The 15,675-nt window shown below is 55.8% G+C and overlaps 4 protein-coding genes across 4 annotated transcripts; 2 read left to right on the top strand and 2 right to left on the bottom strand.

Moving 5' to 3' along the window:
• Positions 1-837: 837 nt before the first annotated feature.
• Positions 838-2,874, top strand: GLRG_05447 (lysyl-tRNA synthetase; the record flags this gene model as incomplete). The annotated part of the gene is made up of 4 exons (XM_008096132.1): positions 838-1,121; positions 1,182-1,228; positions 1,285-2,805; positions 2,864-2,874. 4 exons carry the CDS (start codon positions 838-840, stop codon positions 2,872-2,874), a joined length of 1,863 nt encoding a protein of 620 aa, XP_008094323.1.
• Positions 2,875-3,219: 345 nt separating this feature from the next.
• On the bottom strand, positions 3,220-4,735 carry GLRG_05446 (cytochrome oxidase assembly protein; the record flags this gene model as incomplete). The annotated part of the gene is made up of 2 exons (XM_008096131.1): positions 3,220-4,294; positions 4,359-4,735. 2 exons carry the CDS (start codon positions 4,733-4,735, stop codon positions 3,220-3,222), a joined length of 1,452 nt encoding a protein of 483 aa, XP_008094322.1.
• A 501-nt stretch (positions 4,736-5,236) lies between these two features.
• GLRG_05445 (uncharacterized protein) lies at positions 5,237-8,112 on the top strand (the record flags this gene model as incomplete). The annotated part of the gene is made up of 3 exons (XM_008096130.1): positions 5,237-5,704; positions 5,760-7,823; positions 7,930-8,112. The coding sequence occupies 3 exons, from the start codon at positions 5,237-5,239 to the stop codon at positions 8,110-8,112; spliced, it is 2,715 nt and encodes a 904-aa protein (XP_008094321.1).
• A 587-nt stretch (positions 8,113-8,699) lies between these two features.
• Positions 8,700-10,249, bottom strand: GLRG_05444 (calcium/proton exchanger; the record flags this gene model as incomplete). The annotated part of the gene is made up of 3 exons (XM_008096129.1): positions 8,700-9,389; positions 9,449-9,897; positions 9,985-10,249. 3 exons carry the CDS (start codon positions 10,247-10,249, stop codon positions 8,700-8,702), a joined length of 1,404 nt encoding a protein of 467 aa, XP_008094320.1.
• Between the last annotated feature and the right edge of the window lie 5,426 nt (positions 10,250-15,675).

Below are 15,675 nucleotides of genomic sequence, written 5' to 3'. Positions count from 1 at the left end.
GGGAGGAATGATCTTACATTTAGCGCTGTGTCTAATTTGTGTTCTGATGAGCCAAGAGCTTCTCAGATAGTACTTGTATTGCAAAATCACAATTGATTCACATTAATTAGAACGACTGTCATTCAAAAGTGATGCTGAAAACCTGGAAGACCCTGGAGCGGAATGTCTATCATTATTATTAGGGACATGAGTTTCTGACCTTGAGTCTGCGTGGTTCTGGCACTGTATCATGGAGTGATTTTAGTGTACGTCTACTTTCTCATTGAGAGGTTACTCTGGCTAATAGTTTATAGAAAGGTTTATCAGGTGTGATATATATTTGGCTTGATTGTGAAGCCCCAGGATCTGCATTGCAGCGAAACTGAATAGCGAGCATTGGCATTGGTAATAGTCCGACTTTTATGGCTCCCTGCACCAACAAAATCCGGTGAACCTTATTGTAACTATCATATGTACATATCCAATTAGAAGATTTCAGCTCGTAGAAAAAGCCTTCTAAACCCGCAGTGGGAACCCTCTCAAGTGGCAGTGCGAAAAGAACAGTGCCGTAGGAAGGACGACACGGTAAAAAGTACCCCTCCCCCACACAGGTCACTGCCCCTCCATCCAAGGCGGTGAGTCAGGGCAAATGAGTCAATGGCACTACCCCGCTGTAACCAATGCACTGCTGCCCCTCGTCCCAACTGGTAACTAATTTTTTTATAAAACTTCGACAGCGAGACGCAGGAAATTTTGGTGAGTCGATTCAATTTACCAGGGCGCCCATTCACAATACCAAAATCCTCCACGGCATCGTCATTATTGACAAGGTTCCCCGTGACACAGCAAATCGCAATCATGGCCGACCCTAGCGCTCCCGAGCCCCCCACCGAACAGGTCAAGGACCTCAAGGTCGAAGAGACCGTCAACCTTCTCACAGATGATGTCACCGGCGAGATGGTATCCAAGACGGAGCTGAAGAAGCGCCAGAAGGCCCGTCAAAGGGAAGCCGAGAAGGCCAAGAAGGCCGCTGCCGCCCCTCCCAAGCCCGCCGGCAATTCCAAGAAGGGCAACGCCGAAGCCGACGAGAAGAACCTGGACCCTAGCCAGTACTTCGAGAACCGGTCTCGCGCCATCAACAAGTGCGTGTTATTAAGGAGGCCTTCGTGCTACGTGCATCGGGACTGACGATATTGCGACAGGCTGCGCGAGACCAAGTCTCCCAACCCTTACCCCCACAAGTTCCACAGTGAGATTTGCGCAACGTGACCCTGGACGAATCTATATACTGATCCCAATACATAGCTGACTACGACTTGCGCAACTTCGTCAAGGACTTCGGCCACCTCAAGTCCGGCGAGCATGACAAGGAGAAGGTTGTCCGCGTGGGCGCTCGTATCTACAACAAGCGTGCCTCCGGCAACAAGCTCTTCTTCTACGACATCCGCGCCGAGGGCGTCAAGGTCCAGGTCATGGCCCAGGCACAGGAGGTTAGAGAGGGCAGCCCGTCTTTCGAGGACCAGCACATTCACCTCCGCCGTGGTGACATTGTTGGTATCATCGGATACCCCGGCCGCACGGCTCCCAAGTCCAAGATTGAGAAGGGTGAAGAGGGTGAACTGTCCATCTTTGCCACCGAGTTCGTTCTCCTTACCCCCTGCCTGCACACTCTCCCCGACGAGTACTACGGCTTCAAGGACCACGAGGAGCGCCACCGCAAGCGCTACCTGGATCTCATCATGAACGACAAGAGCCGTCAGATCCTCATCACCAGATCCAAGATGATCACCTACATCAGAAGATTCTTCGACAACAGAGACTTCATCGAGGTTGAGACGCCCATGATGGGCCCCATTGCTGGCGGTGCTACCGCTGCTCCCTTCGTCACACACCACAACGACCTGGATATGACCATGTTCATGAGAATAGCTCCCGAGCTCTACTTGAAGGAGCTTGTTGTCGGTGGTCTCCACCGCGTGTACGAGATCGGTCGCCAATTCAGAAACGAAGGCATTGATCTTACCCACAACCCCGAGTTCACCACCTGCGAGTTCTACCAAGCCTTCGCGGATGTCTACGACATTATGGACTTGACCGAGGAGCTGGTCAGTGGCCTCGTCAAGCATCTCACTGGCGGTTACAAGACCAAATTCCACACCCAGCACGGTGAGGTGTACGAGGTCAACTGGGAGAAGCCCTGGAAGCGCTTCGAGATGATCCCCGAGCTTGAGAAGGCCACGGGCGAGAAGTTTCCCCCGGCCGACCAGCTGCACACCGCAGAGACCAACGAGTTCCTCCAGAAGGTTCTCAAGAAGATGAAGCTCGAGTGCTCGCCGCCCCTCACCAACGCCCGCATGATTGACAAGCTTGTTGGTGAGTACATCGAGGAGCAATGCGTCAACCCCTCCTTCATCTTCGGCCACCCGCAGGTCATGAGTCCCCTTGCCAAGTATCACCGCGAGACCCCCGGTCTGTGCGAGCGTTTCGAGGCTTTCGTGTGCAAGAAGGAGATTGTCAACGCTTACACCGAGTTGAACGATCCCTTCGACCAAAGACTTCGCTTCGAGGAGCAGGCCCGCCAGAAGGACCAGGGTGACGATGAGGCTCAGCTCATCGACGAGAACTTCTGCATGTCGCTCGAGTATGGTCTGCCGCCTACTGGTGGCTGGGGCATGGGAATCGACAGAATGGTCATGTTCTTGACCGACAACTACAGCATCCGTGAGGTGCTTGCTTTCCCCTTCATGAAGGAGGAGAAGCAAGCTGAGAAGAAGGCTTCTGCCGCCGAGGTTGTCGGTGTCAAGCCCGTCCCTGAGGAGGGAATTCGTGAGTCAAACCCCCACCCTTTCGTCATTACGAAACCTCGACTAATGCCAAACTACAGCCCACAAATAGAAGATTCGCCCGGAACAATGGGATTGGATGTCAAGACAGATCGCCTTGTATGATTGTTTACTCGTGAGAGCACATCAAGGTACTACCAGTGATATCCGGCAGACATTCCATAGTCTAGGAGTTGAGCTTCTATTTAAAAACAAAAAATTGAAATAGGATAGACAGGAATTGCATAAAGGCCACCTCGAAGGGTCTGGCCGTGCCCATCCAACGACGGGTATTGCTACAGTGCGTTGTTATACATATTTACTCGTGTGAATCAGGTGCCATAATGCAAATGCTGTTGCTTCTAGAGTGTAGCTAACCAAGGCAACTGTAACTTTTAGAGATCGCTCGAGCGAAAGCTTATTGGGACTTGGCAGTCTTGATCCGCCTCTGGATCATGGCTAGCGTGGACTTGGGCACACGTAGGCGGTGGCCCAGAACCAAGGCGCCGGTGAGCAGTGCCAGGGCGCCGGCCTGGTGAGCCGCAGCCAAGGGGACGGGGACGATGTAGATGAGGGTGCTGATGCCGAGTGCGGCCTGCATCAGAACCAGGTGAACGGTGCCCAGAACACCCTTCTTCACGTCCTTGGGGAGAGCGGCAGCGACACGGCGGGTACGGGAGTACGCAAAGAGGGAGAGGATGGAGCACAGGGTGGTCATGGCAAGGATGCGGTGGTCCAGCTGGACGGTGCTGGGGTTCTCGAGCATGTTGCGCCACCAGAGGTCAGAGCCATCCTCCTTGCGGGAGTAGAAGTTGTCCCAGAGCTCCTTGGACGGCGGAGTCAGGCCCAGACCCATGTAGGGGAACTCGTTGTAGATGAGGCCAGCGTCGAGGCCAGCGACGAGGGCACCGGACATGGCGGTGGTGAAGACCAGGGCGACGAGACCAAATGAGAGGCGACGGAACGTCTTGATGGCCGGATTCTGTAGCGCGGCAAAGGCCTTGGTGGCGGCGACGGGGTCAGCCAACAGACGGCGGGTGCGGAAGATGGAGAGGGCCGAGAGGAGCATCCAAGAGTAACAGACGAAGGCCGTAGCGAGATGGGCGGTCAGGCGGTACTGGGAGACGCGCGGGTGGGACCCTGGAGCGAAAAGGTCGTCCTTGAGGCCCGACTTGACCATCCACCAGCCAATGAAGCCCTGGAAGCCGATGAGGCAGGAGATCCCACAGAGGTTCAGGGCCATCTTGGGGGTGACACGGCGGCGGGCGATGAAGTACAGGGTAGGCAGGACAAAAGACATTCCGATGAAGCGACCCCAGAGGCGGTGGGACCACTCCATGAAGTAGATCTTCTTGAACTCGGCCATGTCCATGTGCGGGTTGAGGAGCTTGAACTCGGGGGACGCGCGGTACTTTTCGAACTCGGATTCCCAGTCTTCCTGGTTTCGTGGCGGGAAGGAGCCGGTTACGGGACGCCATTCCGTGATGCTCAAGCTGCATTGATGTTAGCTTCAAGTCGCAGAAGTCATAGATGGGCCAATGGTAGAAGGAGGCATACCCAGATTCAGTCAACCTCGTGAGGCCACCCCAGACAACAATTCCAAAAACGCTGATGGCGCTGCCAACGAGCCAGTAGCCAACGGACTTGGAGTTTGTCTCGGGCCACGCGCTCGTCTGAATGCCCTCCTTCGCCGCCGCGGCAGCTTGCTCGGCAATCGGGGAGGCCTTCTCGGCGATGGCATTGCTGCTGAAGCTCAATGGCGCCTTAGTCTGGTTGAAGCTTCGGATCTGCTGGGATCGTGCGATTCTGTCGATGATATGAGACGGAGACGAGCGCTGCCATTGCGGCTGCTGGCGCTGGCATTGTCGGCATACAGAGAGCGTAGGAGATGCCCTCAGTGCGAGCCTCCGCAAGCCGGGTGCGAAAGACGCCATGTTGGGTGGTTGTTGTGTTGTGTTGTTTGCGCAATCGCACAGAGAGATGCGCCGGTGGTGTAAGGTTTCTGGGCGTGTAGATGAATCATCGAACAATTTATTTACAATGGAAATCCAAAGCAGCCGAGTGGCTCGGGGCTCCCTAACCAGTAAGTTCCGGGCCCTTTCGGCCTGCACGCTGTGGAAAGTGGGACCACTCTTCGATCGCAGGGTCCCTGAACGCCGAAGGGCGGAACAGCGCGCGGGAGAGAATCTGTGCTAGGTACTTGAATTGGTGTCACTGGCAAAAAAAACGACAGGGGTTATTTAGGCCCCACTGTAAATTCTCGTTCACCGCCCTTACGCCCACCATGGCAGAATCAGAAAAAGTTGCCCATGCTCTTCTTGAACGGGTATGTGCGTTGCGTGCGAGCGTCTGCGGCGGGACAAGTCAAGGTTGAAGCCCACGACCACATCCAACACGACCGCCTCCCCCGTTTTCCTCCATAACGCACACACGAAATGCCCGGAAGACAATCCCACGGTCGGTCGCTGCTGGCCTCAAAACCGGCGCCGAAAAACTTTCGCAAGTCGAAAGCCAAGGCCCAGGCCAAGGCTCTCGACGCCTTCACCATTGCCTCTGAGCAGTACCCGACGAGGGAGAAACGCACACCGCGGTTTCGCGAAATCGAGGCAGCACCAGATACCGGGAAGAAGCACAGCCGAGCAAACGAGGACGAGGATGAAGACGAAGACGACGATGGCGAAGAGCAGCCCAGGCGAAAGAAGGTAAAGCCCTCTGCTGGTGGCGCTGGTGGCAACGACTCGGACGAGTACGGCAGCGACAGTGAGGGCAACGAGTGGCATTATGGTGTGAATGAAGATGAGGATTCGGAGCTCGACAGTGACGAGGCATTCGGAGAGAGTGACGAAGAGGACTTCCAGAGTCATTCCTTTAGAGGCAGCAAAACTGCCAAGAAGGGAAGCGAGGTTTGTGGCGATCTGGAATGTATTTCTGCTGGCACTTCACTAATACCACGACTAGGATGATTCGGAAGTGGAGGAAGATGACGACGACGAATCCCTCGGCGAGGATGCGATAGACCTGGCGCAAGCCCTCGACGAGTACGAGTCCGACGAGTCCATGGCCGACCAAGACGGGGAGGATTCGGACGGCTCGGACGAGTCTGATTCCGAGGCCGAGAGCCCGCCATCCTCGGACGAAGACGACGACGAGGATCAGGAAGCCGATCCATCGAAACTCGGCGACCTCCAGAAGTTCATCGCCGGTTTCGGCGGCGAAGACGACAAGGACACGGCCCCGACGAAGCAGAAGCAGAAGATCAACCTCAAGGACCTTGGGCTGTCGGGTGTCAAGGATGCGCAGATGCGCAAGTCGGTCAAGCTCATGGCGAAGGAGGAAAAGGAGACGTCGCGGCACGGCGCAGGGAAGAAGCTCGAGTTGCCTCTGTCACGCCGGCAGCAGGACAAACTGCAGCGCGCGGCGGCGTACGACAAGGCCAACGAGACGCTCACACGCTGGCAGGAGACGGTCAAGCAAAACCGCCGCGCCGAGCACCTCATGTTCCCGCTGCCGCAGACCGCCACCGACGCGGGCCTCGACAACCACGAGCTGCAAGCCATCACGGCCAAGAACTCGACGTCGGAGCTCGAGCAGACGATCCTTGGCATCATGGAGAAGTCTGGGCTCGCGATGAACAAACAGGAGGAGAACAGGATGAAGAAGGCCGAGGAGGAGGAAGGACTCTCGCAGGAGGCGCTCAAGGACCTCGTTAACCAGCGCCGGCGCGAGCGGGAGCTCAATTCGCGCGAGGCCAAGCGTGCGAAGCGCATCAAGAAGATCAAGTCCAAGGCGTACCACCGCGTGCACCGCAAGGAGAAGGAGCGCGAAGAGATGAAGCTACACGAGGCCATGGCGGAGAATGGCGAGATAGACTCCGAGGCGGAGCGTGACGCGCAGGACCGCTCGAGGGCCCTGGAGCGCGTCGGCGCCCGGCACAGGGACTCCAAATGGGCCAAGCTCGGCGCCGGCAACAAGCGCGCCGTGTGGGACGATGACTATCGCGCTGGCCTGCACGACATGGCACGCCGCGAGGAGGAGCTGCGGAAGCGCAAGGAGGGCCGCGCGGGCGGCGACGAAGAGGACTCGGACCGGTCCGCCGACGAGGGCAGCGACAGCGACAGGTCGGACGAGGAGGGTGGCGAACAGCGTAAGCTGCTGAGGCAGCTCGACCGCCTCGAGCAGGAGGAGGACGATGGCCCCGCATCGAACCTGATGAAGATGAAGTTCATGCGAAAGGCCGAGGCGGCGCAGAAGAAGGCCAACGACGAGCTCATCGCGCAGATCCGCCGGGACCTTGACTCGGACGCGGAGGAGGGCGACTCGGACGCGGAGGTCGCCGAGGTGGGACGGAAGAAGTTCGGCAGCGCCGCGCAGCCAGCCATCACGGCGCCCGCTCTATCGGTCGGGAAGCAGCAGCAGAAGAAGAAGAAGGTCGCACAAGGCGACTCGGACGACGGCGACGCCCCCGACAACAGTGTCGTCAACACGGGCTACTCCCTGACCGCGGAGCCCTCGACGTCAGGCTCTGCGTGGTCCTCGGGTCCGCGCAAGAAGTCCGCCAAGACAGGCGGCAAGAGCGGCGGCCCGCGCGTTGAGGACCTAGACAACACCGTCGCCATGACGGCGGCGACAGTGGCCTCGTCCGGCAGGTCCAAGCCCCCCAAGTCCAAGCCGTCCGCCGTCGCCACCCTCGCCGACGGGGACTCGGACGACGGCTCCGACTCCCCGGACGTCCACCTCCCCCTCGCAATCCGCGACGTCGCGGCCATGGACAGAGCGTTCGCGGGCGATGACGTCGTCGTCGACTTTGCGAGCGAGAAGGCCAAGGCCGAGATTGAGGACGACGACAAGATCGTCGACAACACCCTGCCCGGGTGGGGCGGGTGGGTTGGCGAGGGCGTCAGCGGCCGCGAGAAGAAGCGCCAGCAGGGCCGCTTCGTGACAAAGATCGAGGGCGTCAAGAAGGCGGACCGCAAGGACGCCAAGCTGGACAAGGTCATCATCAGCGAGAAGCGCATCAAGAAGGTTGGTTCCCCCTCCTCCTCTTCCCCTAAACCCTCAGCTTTCCTGCTTCCCTTTCACGAGTTCTCTCATCAATTTTTTTGTTGGTCCCTGCTAATCGAGGATCCAGAACGACAAGTATCTCGCCACGCAGCTCCCCCATCCCTTCGAATCCAAGGCGCAGTATGAGCGCTCGCTGCGCCTGCCCCTGGGCCCGGAGTGGGTCACCAAGGAATCGCACCAGGAGGCGACGAAGCCGCGCGTTCTCAAGAAGCAAGGCATCATCGCGCCCATGTTGAGGCCGACCATGTGATGGAATGGGAGGAGCTATCAAGAAAAGCATTGGTTGCATGTTGATGGTGATGATGGCGGACACTGCTTTGAACTCTCGAGGTCGCTGGTGTGGGATAGAACTCTTTATGACGGTATTCGGCGTGGTACCACAGGCGCCGTTGGCAATACAAAAAAGGCAAAAGATTTCCCGATATTCAGACAATATTTTATTTTCATCTTTATTCTTGTTCACTGATTCGATCGAAACACCAAGTTGAGACCGAAAGAAATAGACTTCGTGTTCCCTTTCTCGTCTGTGCTCCTACCGATTTTACCGTTTCGCAAAAGAAACCTGGAATGCGAGCCTCTCCAAGTCCAGCCGAAGAAATATAGTACAGTTCGCAGTCAAGTACACAAAGAAACACATGTGGGTTTGATTGCGCAATTGTGGTCTAGGGAGTGGTTTGTTTGCTGACTTCAATTCAGTAACCACAGTTGATAGACGACTTCGTAACAATGCAATGGATGCCAAGGCGCCCTACATGGGTATAGCGGGCCATCCTTGGTTAATTGATTCTTGAGTTGCAAATCGCAACCCTGTCTCATCATCCTCAGCCCTTGGTTACTTCAAAGGCTGACAACGGACAAGACTCTGTCCAACGCATCGCTCGGACTAACATAGAAGGCCAAGGCGATGATGAAGTAGAGGCCGAGCAGCATGGCTCCCTCGAGGTAATTAGACTTGCCGTCCTGCACAGTGTACGTAACTACCAGCACAGAGAATGCAAAGGCGACAGTCTCGAACGTCTCAAAGTGAAGAGTCATGGGCTTGTCGAGAACAGCCCATCCAAGGATGACCAGGAATGGAGTGACGAGAAGGGCGATTTGGATGCTGGAGCCGATGGCAACACCCATAGCGAGGTCCATCTTGTTGCGGATGGCCACGACGACGGCTGTGACGTGCTCGGCCGCGTTACCGACGATGGGGATGAGGATAAGTCCGATAAAGTTCTTGCTGATGTGGGCCGTTTCAACAATGGGGTCGATGCTCTCAACGAGGTAGTCGGCGCAAATCGCAACCAGAACAGTGGTGACCACGAGCACGGCGGCGGCGGCGATAGGACCCATAATAGGCTCCTCGGCCTCCTCCTCGTTGTGGTGTTGGATCTCAGCATCAAAAAGGTTGGGGTGAGTGCGCAGCTGGAACCAGAGGTAGAGGACGTAGAGCAACAGCAAGATAATAGCAGTGCCGCGAGACAAGACTAGAATGCTGTGCTCCTTCTCAAGGCTGTCGGCCTTGGCAAGAACGGAGTAAAGCTGTCATGCGCCGTTAGTGAATGAACGAGGGTAAGTGAGCGCATTGAGATGCTGCGTACCGTGGCAGGGATGACAAGCGAGGCAGAAGAAAGCGTCATCAGCGAGCAGGTGGTTTGCGCCGTGGCAGAGGCAAAGCTCTGCTCCATGCCCTGGCCGGTGACCCGGTCGCGCATGTTGACAATGCCGCCAAAGAAGAAGCACATGCCCATGACGAGAAGCAGATTCGAGAGAATGGAGCCAAGCATAGACGACTGGACAACCTCGATCTGGCCCTCCTTCAGAGCAACAATGCTGACAATCAATTCGACCGCATTGCCAAAGGTAGCGTTAAGCAATCCTCCGAGGGCCTCGCCAAGCTTCATGGAAATTTGCTCGGTTGCAAACGACAAGACAGCGGCAAGCGGGATAATGGCAAAAAAGTTGATGGTGAAGACGGCAGTCGGGCTCCAGTGAAGCTTTCCGGCAACGATGCCCAAGGGAACCATGATAAGAAGAAAGTTGACATAGTCTGCGGCAGAGAGGGGACTTGTTAGCAGTCGCGTCGCAATATCGCCAACATGGCCAAGGCAAAACAGAGACGAATGAAACTACTTACTGCTCAAGAGGGACACCTTGGTAACGTGCCATGCGTGGGAGGAGTACCTCACGGCGATGTTGGGGCTGTCGGTGCCCGGGGTATGTGTCGAGTTGAAGAGGAACTTGAGCGTCTTGTTGCCGCTGTCGCCGTTGGCGACATGGGTTTCATGGTTGCCGTTTACAAGGAGTGGCGAGTTCTCGTCGACATCGCCATTGGGCTTGTTGGCGGTGCCCCAAGAGCGGACCTGTCCGCGGAAATGCTGGTTGACTGAGTTGTCGGACATCGCACCCTCATAATTAGCCGGAGCCCTAATAGATAAGGTAGAGAGATATGTCTCCCGTCGCTGTCGCGCGTCTCGTGGTGGGTGGGCAGGCGTATCTCAGAATAAGGCAGCCAGAGGGGGGGCGAAATTGAAGACAAGAAAAAGGGAATGTAATGGTGAGAAGGGAATGACGATAGACGGGATAAGGCGACCCAGGTTAGAATAATGTGCGCCGTAGTAGCCAGTGGGTGGGAGAAGAAGAATGGAAGAAGAAAAGTAGTGGGTGGTGGTTACGATGCCAGAAAGTGTGGCTTGGAGGAAAGAAAAGAGGTGAATGACTCTGGCTGCGGCAGAGGGAAGAGATAGGCCAAGCCTGGGCGTGCCAAGCTCAGGGTAGGTACCCGGAGGTGCAGCTCTAGGACATTGGGGGACGAAAGGTCCAATGGGGTTTTGCCAGGGTCGCACTAAGGCAGGTAGCAGTGAATGGTGGGAAAGTGGAAGAAATGCGGGTGTACGAATTCAAACAAGGCGGGCTCAGAGTAGATATGCACGAATGGGTAGGCAGGGAGGCAGGCAGTGAGATATCGAGCGGAGGCAAGTACTTACACAACATGTCGGTGCTTGTTCTCTTTGCTCAGTATCACAGACGGCAAACACGTACCCAAACTCAGGTATCTCCGATGATAGTCGATAAGGTAGTCGGTCTAGTCAGTCACCACGGACCGGACGAGGTTTACCTATGCCTGCGGCGCCTGACGGTGGAAAAAAGTGGGGTAACGATCGGTCAGTCGACGAAGTGGTCCAATGATGCGGAGCTATGAGAAGCACGTTGGGCGCCAAGTCCAGGGCACGAGGGATCTGTATCGAAAGGTGGTCCAAGTGGATTGGATCAAACGTGCAGAAAGGGCGTGAGGGATGCTGTAAGAGCGGCGCTCGACGGTTAGCAGTTAGAGTGGAGTGAGCGCGGGAAGGGGGCGAGGTGAGTCGAATGGGGAGGGGGAAGTTGAGGCGAGGGAGTATCGAGTCGGATTTGGATGCTTGCCTGCAAGTGATGTCTGTCCGTTTGGGGAGATGGTGTGCGGGCGAACGCAAGGCCAGTTGGTAGTCTCAGCGCGGCGATGTAGAAGAAGGGCGAGACAGGCTCCAAGCAACGGCGTAGTAGTGTAAATTGTTGGTGTGATGGGAGAAAAAAAAAAGTAGCAACGGCAACGATCTGTTGGACAAAGCCGTGTTCCAGGAGTTCAGGCGATGGCGAAATGGGTGCAGATACTGGTTTGAAAGACTTGGGAGAGTGCTTAAACAAGAAACGAACACAGCCCCCTTTTCCTGTCAGGCGATATGGAACGTGGGACGGACACGGTGGTACCCAAGAGAGAAGTGGGTGGGTGGGTGGTATGGTATGGACAGGATGAGACGAGACTGGCTTTCACACACTCGGTTGCGGGAACAGGAGGGAAGTGGCAGTTCGGTGGGAATCACAGCTTTTGGGTGCGCGGGCGGCCTCCCTCCAAGGATGAGAGGACGAACCGGATGGGCGGGCGGGCATACGGCGGACCAGTCGCATGGCTTTCAGGTTTATCCTTGGCTTTCAATGGCAATGACTGCATTCAGTTCCTGCCAGTATTACCTAGCTACTGCGCGTCTCTAGCGCTTTGCTATGCTCTCGCATGACTGCATCCAGCTGTCAGAATGATCTACAGAAGCCCAGCCCCTCCACGTCCATGACAAGCAGCAAAGCAAGAAACACAAGCTTCAGAGGGGCACGCCGCTCCCTTCTCTCTTCTTTCTCTGCGAGCTCCTCTTAAACGTCATACAGCGACCCAGCCAGTCACGAACAGGTTTCAGCCTTCGGTACGTAGCTAAGTGGGTTCTGCGACGCCCAATGGGGAGCTTCTTGAGTGGTGCCAAGCGTGGCTGTGTTGTCTGGCGTTGCTTCTGATATTTCTCCGCTGTTTCCTGTCCGACGCTTGCTCGCCCATTTACCCACATGGGTTGAGATTGCCGCCCCTCCGAGTGGTGCGTGCCCTCCACCTCCATCTGGATCTTTCCCCTCCCACATTTCCGCGCTGCCACGCCGAGGTACTCCGTACAGTAGGTACTACAGGTACCGCTTCTGCCAGCGACGCTTGTGGACGGAACGCTTTAGGTACTCTCCCGGCGCCGATGAGCGCCTGTCTGTCTGTCTTGCCTACCTCTCTCGTCTTGGAGGACTCTAGTCGGCATTCCGGCGTCTTCAATACCTACCTAGGTAGTTTGTTTCTCCCTGAGATATCCCTCGCTGAAAAAAGAATTCGTCCCGCTCAGGTACCTAGTTAAGCACAACAGCGATCACATTTTTCCAGCCATGTCCGAACTCCACTTCAGTTTTTTGCATAGTCGCCACGCATTGCCTTGGCAACCTATAAAGTTTTTTTGTTTTTATTTTATTTCCATACAAAAAAGAAGGAGAAAAAAAATGGGGAGGGTGCGGGGGTAGATTGATCGCCTTGAAGTCTAGCTCGACCAACCCTTCCCCTTGGAACGTAATCCGTCCTGACATTCGGCTCGGAGATCGGACGATGTGCGACATACAGCTCGAGCTCCTTTCTCCCAGCCGCCCACCAATGTTGTTGCACAGTTCTCCATTTCCGGTCGGCTCGTGTCAGGTTCTCTTCAAAATTCCAAAACGAGGGGCCGATTCCTGATCGCATCACCCTGTCGACTCCGACCAAACAATGAGTTGCCACGGCGCGTGCTACGGAGCACTCGCAAAACCTAGGTTCGCTGATTGCTTCATCTAGGTATACATGTGTAAACCACGGGCCCTTATAAGCCTGCCTCCTTGCTCTCCCCCTCCATAATGTCTCACGACCGACATCCCGCAAACAAGCTCCAGATCAGAACAGCACAATAGAGCAAGAAGGTCCCGGAAACGGTGTTTGCAGTTATCCTACCAAACTTCCTCCTGGCTTGCCGGGAGTCGGGGGGCCCACCCTGTCCGCGCGGGTTCCGAGCCCCATGCACCGATCTGCGGGCCCCCAACCGCATCGACGCTGGACCAGGCATGGGGCCCTGCTCGCTGGGCGCACTACGTACAGTACCTACCTCACCCGCAACGCCCCTGGACCCTTGTCGACATTGCTCTTATCGATAGAAGCTTGCCTGCCGTCTCTGTCTCCCTTTCTCACGGACCCTCTATCGCTCCGCATACATCACCATCTAGGGCACGAAAGCGCGCGCGTCGGCCTGATCCCTTTCTGCAAGTCGTGTTTCGACTCGTGACCACTCGCGGACTTTGGCAGAAGCTGAACTATTACGTGGGGCGTGCCTCTCTGAGGCGAATGTGGCTATGGATACTACTCCGTATAGATTATGATTATTGGCCGTAGCCGCTACAAATGCCGTAGATTAGGATTTGCGTCAGGAGTATATTATATTGCCAGCAAGGCCTCGGATGCGGTGTCAATAACCGGACTCCTCTGCTGCAACAGAGATTCCCCAACTCTGAAGTGTGGGGGGGAGGGGTACATTGAGATATACCGCGATTCATTGAAAGCCAACCTCCGAGTCGTCCATCCTCTATAGGTACTCTGTTTAACGCGCGCACGCGCTCTCGATGCGGGCGGCTTCGTGCGCTAGCATTTCACAGCCACCACCACCATGCAGCCACTCAACAGATATAGCGCCCCTCCACTGAGCCCCGACCACGTTCTCTCGCCCGACTCCGACTGCATCTGCAGGCTGTTCCGTCGGGCGCTTCGTAAAACCTACTTGGGCTTGCTGTTTCGCAGATCAAAAAGAGGCGGTGGCAGCTTGAACGCTACCAACCGCCTCGGCGTGGGATTTGGCTGTTGAGGAGCGAGCACCTCGATGAGCCGAGATGCCAAGTATCTCTGGGCTCACACTATTACACTTGGCAAATTACTACGGACGTGATATAGCCCCACACTCACACAAGATCGCAAAGTACGGAGTGATCGTCTACCTACACTCTTCACAGGCTGACTGACTGTATCCGGTCGAGGTACCTAACGACAGTCTCCCGGGGGGCTTGCGGTTGGGAAATGCGGCCGTTCCTATCCTCTGCATAGTACGCCAGCCTGAGCGCCGCAGCTTTCGTAAGCACGCGAGCCGCAACTGCTTGACCGTTGACCATTCGTCTCATATTATTCTACCCCCAAACGCAGGTTGTCATCTAGTGTGGTCCAGCCAAAGCCTCAATGGGCTGAAAAGCACCGGAATTTTATTTGGTTATTTCTATTTATTTTTACTTCTTTATTTGGTATGTGCTTGGCACAATGCGCGTCATCCTACGGAGCATCATATCTATGCAAACCTGAACACCGTCGCTACGCCCTCCGTGAGTCTCGGGCAAGCCCTGGGCGCACTGCATAAGCGCTAATCCAACAGGTCATGGCCCTTTCGTTTCCAACCGTAGCTTCGGAAACGCTTGTGCCACTGTTGAAGAAGTGATACGTAATACTGCACGTCTTCGGAGTACAGTGTTTGGTGACGGTCCGCGGGGTAAGAACACGGTGTTTGCTACTGGACCCGCTACCATCTTGGACAGTGCCACGCAGCCGCCCTCGTCCCAACACCAACTTTTGCCGTGTTATTGATTCTGCTTACGCATATTGTCGAGAAGCCCCTGCCGCCCCTCCCTCTCGCGTGGTTACAGACCTCGACTGTCCGCAGCCTGATCTTGATTAGCAGTTATAATAAGCATTTGTGGCGACCTGGAAGCTAAGCTTTCTCGGCTCCCAAATTTGTTTAGTCTGACTCTATTTTCCCCTCCCTCTTGTTTCGCGCCGCCCACCATACAAAAAACACTCTTCCGCTCCCGGGTTCCACCCCCCTGAAAAGCGGCAGAGATGCCGGTCACCCGATGGGGGACGCATCGTACCGGGACGCCAGAGACTAAACCACTGGATTCCTCCTGCGAGTTTCCCTAGGCCCCCTTAATTCTCCGGAGAGTGGTCTGATTGTATCCGTGCTCTGGAAATGTCCGGGTTTTTCTTCATGTCTCTCTCTCCCCTCCGCGTCTGACCCCACCCTCGAGCATCGAGCTAGCGACGTGCATCCGTCTTCTACTGCATGGCTGAGCCTGCCGGCCGGAGGCTGCGAGGGATCGGGACACTCTGATGGGAAATGCAGGGTCGAGTTGCTGCGTCATTCTCTAGACGCGTCAGGTCACGAAACTTGCTAGATCAGACTCGGGGAAGTTCAGACCCAGATTATTGGGACCTCTTGGGGGCCCATTGCATATCATCAGTTCACTGGATGGTCGTTTCGAAACGAACGGAAACAAAGATTGGTCACTTGGTTGATGGGCTGTACGATGCTCAGGTTCAAAGTAGTAAACTCGCGTTTTCATTGAAAAAGATACTGTCCGATGGTGTCTGTTGTCGTTTTCGTAGGGGTTCTAGTGTTGTCGTTTTCGTGGTCATCGTCGTGGTCATCGTCGTGGT

Source organism: Colletotrichum graminicola (assembly GCF_000149035.1).
Source record: "Colletotrichum graminicola M1.001 genomic scaffold supercont1.18, whole genome shotgun sequence".
Lineage (NCBI taxonomy): Eukaryota > Fungi > Ascomycota > Sordariomycetes > Glomerellales > Glomerellaceae > Colletotrichum > Colletotrichum graminicola.
The sequence above is the reverse complement of the archived record's forward strand: the minus strand, read 5'-3'. Positions and strand labels throughout refer to the sequence as shown.